The 12,742-nt window shown below is 59.0% G+C and overlaps 3 protein-coding genes across 3 annotated transcripts; all 3 read left to right on the top strand.

Moving 5' to 3' along the window:
* Nucleotides 1-2,543: 2,543 nt before the first annotated feature.
* Nucleotides 2,544-6,041, top strand: LDBPK_301930 (hypothetical protein, unknown function; the record flags this gene model as incomplete). The annotated part of the gene is made up of 1 exon (XM_003862857.1): nt 2,544-6,041. The coding sequence occupies one exon, from the start codon at nt 2,544-2,546 to the stop codon at nt 6,039-6,041; it is 3,498 nt and encodes a 1,165-aa protein (XP_003862905.1).
* A 1,220-nt stretch (nt 6,042-7,261) lies between these two features.
* On the top strand, nt 7,262-8,863 carry LDBPK_301940 (RNA pseudouridylate synthase-like protein; the record flags this gene model as incomplete). Its single annotated transcript, XM_003862858.1, has 1 exon — nt 7,262-8,863. One exon carries the CDS (start codon nt 7,262-7,264, stop codon nt 8,861-8,863), a length of 1,602 nt encoding a protein of 533 aa, XP_003862906.1.
* Nucleotides 8,864-9,612: 749 nt separating this feature from the next.
* On the top strand, nt 9,613-10,935 carry LDBPK_301950 (hypothetical protein, conserved; the record flags this gene model as incomplete). The annotated part of the gene is made up of 1 exon (XM_003862859.1): nt 9,613-10,935. The coding sequence occupies one exon, from the start codon at nt 9,613-9,615 to the stop codon at nt 10,933-10,935; it is 1,323 nt and encodes a 440-aa protein (XP_003862907.1).
* Between the last annotated feature and the right edge of the window lie 1,807 nt (nt 10,936-12,742).

A 12,742-nucleotide genomic window follows, 5' to 3' on the forward strand; every position in this document is an offset into this window, starting at 1 on the left:
GGCCCCTATCCGCTGCCGGAGGAGGTGGACCCCGACATCACTAACGCCGGCAAGCAGACCGTCACCATGAGCAAGTCAGGTGCTTCGCTGTTCGACAGCGCCGAGTCCTTCAGCATGATTCGCGGTGGTCATTTGGACTTGACGATGCTTGGCGCGCTGGAGGTCTCTGGCACCGGCGACATTGCCAGCTGGTGGGTGCCTGGCAAGGTGCTGAAGGGCATGGGTGGGGCCATGGACCTGGTGGTGTGCGGTTGCAAGACGATCGTGCTGATGGAGCACACGGACAAGGAGGGTAAGTCGCGCGTCGTTGAGAACTGCAGGGCCCCCGTCACGGGTCGTGAGTGTCTTGACATGATTATCACGGATCTGGCCGTGTTTGTCGTGCAGAAGACGGCGGGGGGTGTGAGGTCGCTGGTCTTGATGGAGATCGCCGAGGGTTTGACGGTGGAGGAGGTGAAGGCCAAGACTGAGGCATGCTTCGCCGTGTCTGCGGACCTCAAGACGATGCCGTTGGCGCCTGTTCCAAGTCAGACGTAGAAGGGTGTGGCTGTGTGGATGTCCGCTGTCGGTTGTGGATGATAGCAGTGCCGGTTGGCGCTTTCCCACCCCCATTTGTTTGCTTGTTTTCTCGCCTGTTTCCATGAGGACTCAGGCGTCATTATTATCTGTTTGGGGATGGCAGAGACTTGACATCTTGTCAATGAAGAGCGATGCCTCACGTCTCTCTTTCCTCACGTGTGCTTTTTTTCTTTGCTCTTAGCAGCTTGGAACTCATCGTTTCAGCTTCCGTTGTGTGCAGGGGCGGATTGTAGCGCCCTTTCGGGAGCTGTGCACGCGGCTTCACGCGTGGAATTACGGACTTGACGGCTACCACATCGACTTCACAGCAGGCCGGCGTGTCGGTCTCTCTCTGCGTACGTGTGCACATCTTGATTTATTCCTTTCGCCGCGCTGTCCAAAACGGATGGGTCGTGGCGCCTGCGAATCAACACGGCGTCATGGCATTCGGTGCGAAGTGCGTAGTAAAAAAAAGGAAATAAAGTGCAAAACACAACTGTTCGCAAAAAGGGTCTAGAGGTCGTGGTAGCCCCTCTCCTTCCTTGACTGCTGCTCCGAGTGCTGTGGTGCTTCAGATTTCTTCGATAAGATGGTTTCGCGGATCGGTCAGGCAGCCGCGCAAGCGGAGGGGGAGGGAGGTCGAGGGCGACAGCGTCTCTCTGACTGGTTCTGCTTCTTCTGCTGCCCACTGCGGGTATGTGTGTGGGCACAGTCGGCAGCGTGCAGCACGGCTTTGAGTGCATACAAACACACGCACACAGTCCTCTTCTGCACAACCACCTCTCCATTTCGCTCTCTTTTTTCTGATCTCGCGGGCTCGGCAATGCCACTGTGTACTCCTGACCTTCGCTTCGCTGTTCCTACACGCATACACTGGAGCACGCACGTACATTGTGAGCTTCCGTGAGTGGTTTTGCAACACATTGAAGGTATCTCCCTTTTTTCTTGTAGCTTCCACGCTACCACACCAACCCCTTCGCTGCGGCTACTGTCGGATGCGTACGCGGCGAAATCGAGCGTCGACTCATACGCTTGACGGTGTTAGTATCCGTTTGCCTCCGCGCTGCTCTCTGCTCCCTTTTTTTCTTCGTCGTCCGTCTTTTCGTTTTGTCGGGTGCATTCCCTCCCCGCGTCGCTCTGTGACCGAGCGATACGTGCCGTTGCGTGCATACAAGCGCTTGTGTGTCGACTGCGTGTGCAAGTCGATGCTTATGCTTTTTAGTGTGACGGTTAGGGAGTCGAAGTACGGAAAGGCAGTGCGCCCGTAAAGCGGGCGAAGGGGCATCATTTGTGTGCATAATTCGCTTACTCTTCTTTGGTTTTAGCTTTTCTCGGCTCGGATCACTCATATCGTCGCGTCGCTGCCCCATTCCATCCAGCCGTACAGCTACAGGCGCCCCGCGCGCAGATCGACAGAAGAAGTGGAAACCCCGATCCCTGCATCGTCTTGTTGGATTTTGACCGTTAACTCGCCGGGCTTTTCTCTCTCTCTATACCATCTCTCTCACCTCTCCACCGAGCGTGCCGTCTGTCGGGGGGGGGGGCTCCATCGCTAGTGAACAGTCACGTTCCACTTCTGTGCACCGGGCGCGCGCTAGGCCCACACGGATACATATCGACGCGTCTACCAAGATACTCTGTGCATACACGGCCCCCTTGGTCGTGGTGCACTTCTATGCCTTGTTTTCTTCTCTTGGCGGCCTTTCAGCTTACTCTAAGACTTGCTGTTGCCAGTTACACGCATCTGTGACGCCTCCACTCGTCTAGCCGATCTACCGACGCGGACAAACGCACGCCCGGGCGCGCACGTCCCAGTACTCAACAGACCCCGTTCTCCCGCCTTTTCCCTTGCTCGGCTAGGGGGAGTGGTACGCAACATACAAGGAGACATCAACACCGACGAAAAAAAAAAAACGCTACACAAAGAGCCGCGTTGTTGAGCATCTCGACGCTGACCTGCTTAGTGTCCGATACGGTGCCCATCTATGCACGCGGAGCGATCGCTCGGCGAGCCGAAGCGACAGGCGCGCTTCTCACCGTTGCCAACGTCAGCACCGCTCCTCTCTTTCGACGTGCTGGAGTGGATCCCCAGCAACAGCGAGTTGCTAGCGCGTCTTCCTGTCGGCCGTGCCGCGTCGGAGTACCCCCCCGACAGCCGCGCGCCCGTGGCTTGTAGTGAGGGCCGAGTACACCCGCGCGACTGCACCGCCTTCGAGTCGTCCTGCGGCTCCTGGACGTGCTTCCGGACACTATCCCGCTGCGGCGACGCTCTTGTGCTGGAGGATGCGCAGCTTGTCGACGTTGGTGCCGCTCGCCGGCACGTGCTCACGTGGCAACAAGGCCCAGGCCGCCTCCCATCAGACTGCGTGAGCACCCGCTACATTGGTGCTGACATCGTTCCCCGAGATTCCCTTCTCGCCAACCGACGCTGTGAGGGATCGGCGCTTCCTGCACAATCCCGCAAACAAGAGATCCCGATGCAGGATATCCACTCCGTACGTCGCCACTGTTTCCAGAAGCCCGTAACGCTTGTTTTTGACGCGAGGGGCCACTCAATCAGCGGACGGGACAGAGTCGACACGACGGCTCGCGACGATCGTGCGAAGTGGGTTCTTGCGCAGCGCCGCCATCATCGCAGTAGCGGCTCGGAGATGGGACTGACTCTGCAGTGGCGCTACGAGCTGTGGGGTCCTGTCGGCGTCATCTTCACTCTGCGAGGCGGCCGCCGCATTTTCTTGGCCTTCGCGTCGACGCGACACGCGGAGCAGATAGTGGAGCTGCTGACCAGCTTTGCTACCGGCGCCGAACTTGGTCGCCGGCAGCCGAGTTATCACTCCCCTCACCAGAGCAGCACTGGCGCATCCGCGTCTTTTTCGCAAGTGCCCGCGTGGTCTGTCGGTGATGACATCCCTTTCGCTGCTTCTGCAAGTGGCCCGCAGGCAGCTCCGCTCTCTTCTGGTGCACTGCAGCGGTGCGCTTCGCCGTCTTGCGTCTCCGTGCACATCGCGTCATGCGAGGCCTCCTTGCGAGGGGCGCCGGCAACGCCATGCTCGCCGCGAGGCGACTCTGCGTTCTCGTCGGCGTGGGCTTTTGGGGCCCACTGGCTCGTCCCTTCGACACCTGCGGGGCCGCAGACAGGAGAGCAACGGCGAAAGACGGGATCCTTCACGGGTGAAAACTCGCCGTCGCCGCTCACTGATACCGTGGCGGCGTCGCAGGAAGTGGGAGGGACACTAGCTGCGAGCTCACGTCGTGGCTCGAGCAGGGTTCCTGGCAGCGGGTATTTGTACTGCCGCCCGTGGGGAGAGGCATCGCGGTACCTGAGGTACTACCTTAGGGTAAGCACGTCGGCAGGGAGGAGCCACGTTGTCCGTTTCTCGCGGCACCGGCTACGCCTGTGGCAACGGCTGCGGCAAGTCTTTGGAAATGAAAAGCGCACCGTTTCGCTAGATATGCGTCGCACCTCTGTCTGCCCAAGTGTCGCACACGAGAATCTGTTGCGAGTGACATACCTGGTCGAGAGTTTTGCCCAGTACAAGAGCTTGCAGCCACTCGGCGGTGGCGTGGTGTCTGTGGGTCCGATGAGCGACTTGGCTGCCTCGCGCGCTACGCCTCGACGGGAGCTGGAGCTGTGCGCTGGGCACCCGGTAGTCTTCGAAGCGCTGGCCAAGTCACCCGAGGAGAGGACATCGTGGCTTGCGTGGTTTCGCAGCCGCGGCGCTACGGTGCAAGCACCTGCCGACGCTGCTCAGCTGGGAGATTATGCTGGTGCCCTGCGAATGCCCCAGAAGCCAGTGACCTTTCAGCAACTCGGAGGCGAGCCGCTCCTCGTCACCTCACCTGCGAGCAGACCTGGACAAGAGATGTTGCTCTCCAGTACGGCGGATCAGTGTGCGTCGGCCTGGGAGACACCTACCTTCTCCGCAGAAGCGGTGGCTTCTCTGAAGTCACTGTGCAGTGGCTCGCCGCACCTGCCGCTAAAGGAGCAGTCAGAGGGGAGACGAGGCGGCTTTCGAACCGCCGCGGAGACAGCGGCGGCGTTACGGCTGAGCACCCCTTGCCGCACGTATCCGAGCAAAGCCTTTCCCTCTTTACCCGGACCCCTTCCCGCAGCCGACGAGCACGCCAGCACGCAAACTCGCCCGCAACCACCTTCAGCTGTGGCCTCTGGCATGGGGGACAGGCAGGAGGAGGACGAGGAGCTGACAATTGTCGTCGAGGACGATGAGTTAGACCGGACAACAGCGTGCCCTGAGGCGGCTGAGTCGCACTCACCGTGCTACATCATGCAGAGCGATCCGTCCGTGATGGATCACACAGCAGCTCCTCTCCGTCGCACCTCTGCCTCGCTTCTGCTGGATGAAGGTGCGCGGTGGCTACGGAGCGGCATTGGGAGCGCCGCCGAGGCGCCGAATAGCATAGCCGCGGCGAACGAGAGCTCGAAGGCCGACCACAAGTTCGCTAATATCAGGCCGACTATGGCAGGGCCGATTGCGGTCCCTATGTACTTGGAAGATACTACGTCCTCCGAAGTCTCGTCTCACGAAAGGTTGAATGCGCTGCCGCCGCAGCTGCCCGCGAAATCCAAGACGAGCAAGATTCGGCCAGGCGCTAACGAAACACCGCTGGATCACACGGCTGCTGCGCAAGGGGCGGTCGGTACTCCACTTTTCACTATGGAGGTGAACAACGCAGGGCTTCACACACCTGTATCGACAGCCAATGGCAGTGCGACGCCAGCGCCTCTCAAAGCCTCATCAACCGTTGTAGCGTCAGCGTCTGTGCTTGCTGAGGAACATCTAGACAGGTGCAGCTCTTCCAGCGGCGTTAACACGCCGTCTCGCGCTTCCGAGCCTGAGACAGCGGTTTTCACGACTACCGCGCTGGGGTCTTTGGTCGCCGGGTTGCCGCAGCGGATGTGGCAGACGCCAAACAGAAGCTCTTCACCAGACGCCACGCTCGACGCGGCCCCGCCAGCGGCGCTACATAGCGGCGCCGGGAAGCCGGCACGCACGAGCACGAAGTCGTCCTCCGCGTCTCAAGCACCGCCGGCGAGCTCGCCAGGGATGATGGGTCACCAGCTGCGCCATAAGGATGCAAGGAACAGACTTGCTTTTGAGAACCGCAAAATCCGTGATACTTCGGCATCGTGCTCCTCGGCACCGTCGTCACGGGGCAGGCTTGGCAAGGGCGACGGAGATACAGATGGCGCACGGATCTCTGACGCGTCGTCTTCATTTTCTGCTCTAGACCGTGGCTCTGTGTCATCGTCGAGCTCAGCAGTGGACCAGCGGCTGTCGCAATTCCTCGAACCCTGTGTAAACGAGACGAGCCCGGGCCAAGTGGGTGGTCGCTACCGGGGTGATGGTGTGTCGATCGGGGTGCCGTTAACGCCGTTCGATCTTCACCTGATTCCATCGAGAGAGTACCGTGGCAATCAGGCCACCGCTCTCCGCCTGCAGGGGGAGGCGTCTGCGGTGTAGTTGAGCGCCAGCAACAGCGGGCGCGCCACCCCACTTTTCATTAGAAGCAGCTGTGCGAGCTTAGAGCAGACACCGGGTGGTAGCCGGGCGCATGGCTTGGCGGTTGCTACGACCCCTCTTCAGCTCCGGACATCCAGTCGTCTTCGACGCGGCGACAGCGACTATTTTAACAGCCCGCTTACGCTGGAGCGTCAGGAGGTTATGGAGCCGCGTCGGCACTCCTTCTGCGACTCGCTATTTTATGCACTAGAGCTGAGTGACATGGCGTCTCCTATGCGCCGCAGAGCAATGTTGTCCTGCTTTGTGGTACGCTGCGCAAGGGAGGGACACTGTCGAGGAGGCGCGAGGTCGCACTGCCGATCCGCTCATGGATCACTCCCCTTCTCTCTCATAATGCATCACTGATTAGTGGACGCGTTGCATGCTCCCTTTGCCTTGCCTTGTGGGTACGCCGGTGGGTTGTATGTTTCATGTTTCTTCGCCCGGCGATGTGGTACACTTAACACTTCCTCAACAGAAACATCAAAACAAGCTCCGTCGCCTGTCTTCCTTCTCGGCCAACAGCCGGCCTTCACGATCATACTTGCCGCATTCCCCCCATCCCTCGTGCTGCTCTCTCTCACACATATACACGCGTAGAAACAACATGCAGGCAAGTGCGGTGCCACTGCGCGTTGGATGTGTAAAGACGCAAGCATAAATCGAATCTTGTCTCCCTTCGCCCCGAAAAGAAAAAAAAGTAACAACGCGTTGCCAGAGGTCTGTCGTGGCCGAGGAAGGCGGGTGTCCAAGGCCCCAGATACGTGCTGTTGCGGGGCGATGGACTACCCATGCTCGGAGAAGCTGCGCTGGAGCAAAAAAAAAAATGATAGCAGTTATGTCGTCGTCCACTGCTTCCACAAAGCGAAACAAAACACGCAAGCAGTAGCTGACAGAGTACAAGTTTCGCTGTTTCTGTGACTTCTTTCCTCCTTCAGCTGCTCGCCACATGCTCTATTCAACTGTCACACCTCCCCTTGCATTCAACTCCACCTTTCTCGCTTCCTTACGCGGCATCGCCTTCTCGTTGTTGCCTAGTGGTGCTGGTCGGATTCACCTTCTCCCTGCGCAGCGCGGCCGCAGAAGGTACATACGCTGAGGCGGAGTGGTGCCTATCAAGCTCCCCTCTGCGTGAGTATATATGCGTTCGTGGCTTTTCGTCGGTGTATCTCGAGGTCCCGATGCCACGCGAGCTGCGCTACTGCCGTCCAAGGCGCGACCCCGACGAGTCCCTACTCGCATATCTATCCACGAAATTTACCTATCTAGCGGAGACGCAGTGGCGTCAGCACATCGCAGCCGGTGACATCAGCGTCAATGGGGAGACACTCACTGATGGGTCCTATGTGCTCCGGCAGGGCGACATGCTTCGCTTTGCCCCGCCGCGCTCCTTCGAGCCGCCTGTGGACAGCAAGCACATTGAGGTCCTCTACGAAGACTCGACGCTGATGGTTGTTACCAAGAACGGTAACCTGCCGGTCGCGGAGGGGGGTCGCTACTGCGAGAACACGCTGGTGGAGGTTCTGCGACGCCGTGGCGCTGCTGCGTTTTACACGGCCTCCACGCGTACAAGCTTCGCCACAACACATGAGGACACGGAGAAGGTGTCTGACACACTCACTCACGCTGGTAAAATTGCTGAGGCCTCAGTGCGAGCTGAGGGCTCGACCGCGATGGACGCGTGTGGCAAAGGCGCTGAAATTGCTACTTCATCTCCTTCCCGACGGCGCCTGGAGGACGGCTCGCACATGACTTCCGCGGCCGGCTCAGCGCCGTGCGCCTCTGTGCCGTTGTCCGAGACACCAACAGTGCAGCAGCGAAGCCCCCTCGATCTTTTCACAGTCCAGCGGCTGGACAAGGAAACCTCGGGTGTTGTGGTGCTTGCAAAGAACAGCTTCAGCGCAAGAACTTTGGCGTCGAGACTGGAGGCGCAGACGAAAGGCTGTACGGACGCAGTGGAGTCGCGACTGCGCGAGCGTGGCCACGCCGTGGCGCTCAGTTCCGACACTTTCGACGAGTTGGTTCGGCTCAAGGCGCAATCAGTGCACAAGACCTACACGGCGGTGCTTCGAGGTGCTGCCCCAGAGGACCACACCTTTGTTGTGGTGAACTACATGGACTGCATGGCGAAGCACCCCACGCACTCATGGGAGGCGCAACACACGCAATTAAAGAAGCTGAAAATGTGCTGTGAACCGATGAAAGAGATACTCTTCTCGCACGCAGCAGCATCTTTGCCGAAACCGCCCAAGGAGCAGCAGATGCGGTGGGGCAAGTTGGCTGTAACTCGCATTCGCGTCTTGGCGAGCAACAGGAAGCTGGGACTGACATGCGTGCAGGTGGAGCTTCTCACCGGTCGAAGCCACCAGATTCGCCTGCACTGCGCCGCTGTCGGTTACCCGGTGTTGGGCGACAAGCTCTACACGACGGTGACACCTGGAAGAGAGGGCGGTGCCACCGCAGTGTCGGACGCGGTGTACCTCGAGCGCGTTCGGCGGGAAGATGACCCGTTTCTCCCCATCGACGACGACGTCAGCGGCGCCGGTGGCACCAGCAGAAACGGCAAAATGTGGTGCCGGCGCCACTTGCTGCACGCGACGTGGATCACCTTTGCACATCCAGATATTTCGCCGGCGCGCTTGATGACGTTCATGGCGTCGCCAGTGCCCTTCTTCACCGCGGATGTGCGTTTCGAATGCGAGGAGGACTCTTCGCTGTTCTCCCAGTGGCTCACACGTGCCGTCTCGCGGCCCCTGGAGAGGGCGGAGACTTCGCAGAGCTGAACCGCATGCGTGCGCGGGTATGCGACGCTGCAGGTAGTGCTGTTTGAGTTTTTCCCGATTTCTCTCTAGCTGCGTTTTCGAACCTTCCTCACTCACGTGAGTGCAGCTTTACAATCAAAAAAAAAAGAGAAAGCGGCCAGGTGACTAAAGTAAGCACCCCCTTCCATACTCTGGTGAAGACCTCTCCATAATGCTCACCATTGGAAATTCGGCTTTCTTACCCCGTGCTCTGCGAAGGGCTGCTCCACAGTTGATCACGAGGTCTTCTGCTTCGTGACTGTCACCTAGTCTCTCTCTCGTGTGCCGGTGTGTCGGTGGAAGACGTCTGCAAGCGCTTCAAGACGAGAGCCTATGCGGTGCCAAGGCTAGACTGCCACCATCGTCCCCCCCACCTCTCTCGTGTTTCCTTCCTCCGGCCATCCTGCCCGGCACACTCTACCATGCCCCCTCCGTCCTCCCCTTTCCTGACCCCACCCGTCTGCTCTCGCCCTTGTGGCTTTTGCTCCCCAGCAGTAGCCCCCACCCAAGGGAGCGGTCTTTCCTCACTTCGAGTTATGCTTACCCCTTCGTGCGGCTCCGTTTTACTGCCACCGTGTACGTGGATTTGGCCCGTTGTCGTTCGCGAGTCCTTTGGTGCACGCTGTGGGCGTTAGCCGATAATCTAAAAAGGGCTCGGAAGAACGTCGTCGCGCACCCTTTTCCGCCCGGTGTTTGTTTCGCATAACCTCTATTCTTATCATTTCAGCAACATGTCGACCATGAGTTCGCCGCGCAGTGAGATGTCTGTGTCAACGGCGTTGCCGGAGACGGACGAGTCGCGGCTCATGTTCTACGCGGAGGTACTCATGGCCAACGTACCATCGCTTATTGCGGACCTGAGCTCTGCCAAGTACGCCTTCCTGAGCTTCTCAGAGAAAACGCGAATCGAGGTGAAGCAGAAGTCCGCTCTGATACAGTCCATTGGCCGCACCTTCACCTCGCTTCAGAATTCGAGCAAGTCCCTGATAGCAGCCCGACAAAGCCTCCAAGAGTGCGAGACGAAGCTGGTGCGGGCGGCGCCGCCGACGTTCGTGACAAGTGCCGAGGCGCTTCACCTGTCCAGCGCCAGGGCCCACGGTGACACCACCGGTGCTGAGCAAAACGGCAACGCGTCTGCCGAAGCAACAGCGGCTGAGGTGCGGAGACTCTCCGCCGCGGCCCCCGACAACGTGGTGATCCTGAACGAGGAGGACATTCGACCAGTTCGGGAAGCCGAGGAGGCGTACGAAAAGGAGTCGGCAGTGTACACAGAGATTGCAAAGGCGTGCAACAAGATGGAGGACGCGTTCGACCATGCCCACGATCAGTGTCGCGTGATGACGGAGCACGTGCAGGACCTTAAGTGGAAGTTCGACGAGGTCTACAACGGCTGGAAAAGTGCTGAGCGGGAGCGGTGGGTGGTGCGCGTCATGCGGGATGAGCTGGAGGACAGGCGAGCGATCATGACGGAGGCCTTGCTCGGCATCAAAGCTGTCGAGGAGGAGTGCCGTGCGCAGGAGTTTAGGATCATCGAGGGCTCCATCGCCCACGCGCAAGCAGAGGCAGATGTGATCAAGGCGGAGTTGCAGGCGAAGCGCAGTCGTTACGAACTCGAGTTGGCCACCTACCAAATTGCATACAAGGAGCAGCAGGCCGAGGTGGAGTCATTGCGCGAGCACTGCAAGCTGCTGCGTAGCCACCAGCGCGACCTAGAGATCCTCGCCAAGAAGCAGCAGCTTGAGGAGATGGACCGGAACTGTTTGCGCAAGCTGATGATGGCGACACTGACGCTAACGCCGTCCAAGTACGGCAAAGCCGAGGACCGCACTCTGACGTCGGAGCAGCAGATGGAGGTCAGAAACGATCATTTGCTGGTATCGGTTCTGGCGGCCCGCATCTCCATTTTGGAAGAGCAGCGCAAGACGGTTGGTGGGCTCCTGGCTAGCGCGCGTGGAATGGGGAAGAGCAACGATGTCAGCGCCACGGTCGAGCAAATCCGCACGCTGCTCGAGCCCGAGGTTCAGCTCGACGAGGATGCCCTGACGGGCGACTAAGGTGCAGGATCGTCGCCTTTTTCCTTTCTTCCGTCGCCGCGCTCATCACTGCCGTCGTCGCTGTGCATCGATGCGCCCTACTGCACGTGCGTTTCTCGCTTTCCTGCCGACGGTTTTGTTTACTGCCCTTTCACTTTGTGTCGATGCGTGCTGTGAGGCCTCGCCGCATGTACGTGTGCTTGCTGGACTGTGCGTCCGGTCATGTGTGCATGCTGGTGCTCTTCCCTCGCCTGCTTTTCTCTTTTTCTGCCCTATTATTGCCCTACCGTGTGCTGCCAGTCTCTCGTGCGTGTCGCTCTCGCTTTTCTGGATCGCTGCGTGTATGCGCATGCGACTTGACCGTCAGCCGATACCGGCCAGCGCTGCCATCACCTCCACGTTGATGAAACTCGTCCGGAAAGCGTGTTCTCTGATAGAAGCGCTCTGGCTGTGTGTGGGGTGGAAGGTGAGTCGAAGGGGAGAAAGGAGAGCCATCGAAGTCTCAGCAGCGCCAGAGTGCACCCCTTTTCCGCACTTGTGTGAAAAGCTCCTTGCTGGTGGGCGCGCAGGTAGTCTGTGCGCATCGATGGTGACAGAGTGAGGGTAGGAGGGATCGATTTGGCTTTCCAGCGCTCCCCGTTTGCTATCGCGTGTCGCTCATGACCCCGCGCCTTCCTCCTTGCTGACCTGAGGCGCTGTTGCAGCGTGCAGGTACACCACCGGTGAGAGGATCTCGCGCGTCACCGTCGCAGGCGCACCTACCCGATTCGAGGGTCGCCTTGTATGACTAAGGTATCCTTCTTATGCCACTCTGCCCCCACATCTCCCTCTATCTCTTTCTCTGCTCCCCTCACGCGCATCCGCACGCGGCACTGCGCTGCTGTCTAACGCGCTGGGCTCCCTGTGCATACTTATGCCCCCGCTACAGAGCGTCGTGCCGCGTTTCGAAGTGCCGACCATGTTGTCATCCGGCCCCAAACACAAACGAAAAAAAAAGAAAAGGTGAAGCTGCAGCGGACGTCTGAAAAGGGAGGGAGGAGAGGGGCGCTGACAGCAAATCGCGGCGCGCAAGCGTTCCTCTTTCCGCGCATTTTGTTTTCCCTTTTTCGGCTGGTCTTCTTCGTTCCGGGGACTCACTTGCAGCCCTCAACAAGGAGCCGGAGCGTGCCTGTGTGCGGTTGTGTGTGTTTGTGTTCCGAAAGGAGCGGTGCGCTACAAGGACGTTCACCCAAACGCGTTTGGCCGCCCATCGCCTTACCTTGCTTTCCCGCGCCACCGTATCACGTAGCCGGTGAGGTCTCCACCCCTTCTGTGGTTCTTTTCTCTCTCGTTATCCGTGGTGGTATGTTTTTGCTCTTTGCGATTTGATGGGCATCATCGGCCTTCCTCCCCTTGCGTCAGCTCTCCCGCCCGCACCATTCATGTGTGTTCGGCTTTCTCTCATCACTCGACATTCGCGGTCTTTCGGTTGACTTGGCTGACCCTCCACACCCGCCCTCCTTCTTCATCCATTGCTGTCTCACTCTTTCGCTCAGTCGCTCACTTTCTCACGGATCTTTTTTTTTCTCGTGCCTTCACGTTCTGCACTCCCCTCCCTTCTGCTGGTCCTTCCTGCCACTGACTTCCGCGCTTCCTATTCTGCGCTTTCCTTCGCTGTCTCTTGTATATGTGTGCACATGCACGTGTGTGTGTATGTGTGGCTCCTGTCTCTGTCTTGTCCTTACCTCCAACTCGTGTGCTCCACCGCCGTTCCTCGTCGCGCTGTCCGTCAACTCTTATCCACTTCGCTGATACATTTCTCTCTATTTTTATGTGAATACATATATAG

This window comes from Leishmania donovani, chromosome 30 (genome assembly GCF_000227135.1).
Source record: "Leishmania donovani BPK282A1 complete genome, chromosome 30".
NCBI classification, from domain to species: Eukaryota; Euglenozoa; class Kinetoplastea; order Trypanosomatida; family Trypanosomatidae; genus Leishmania; species Leishmania donovani.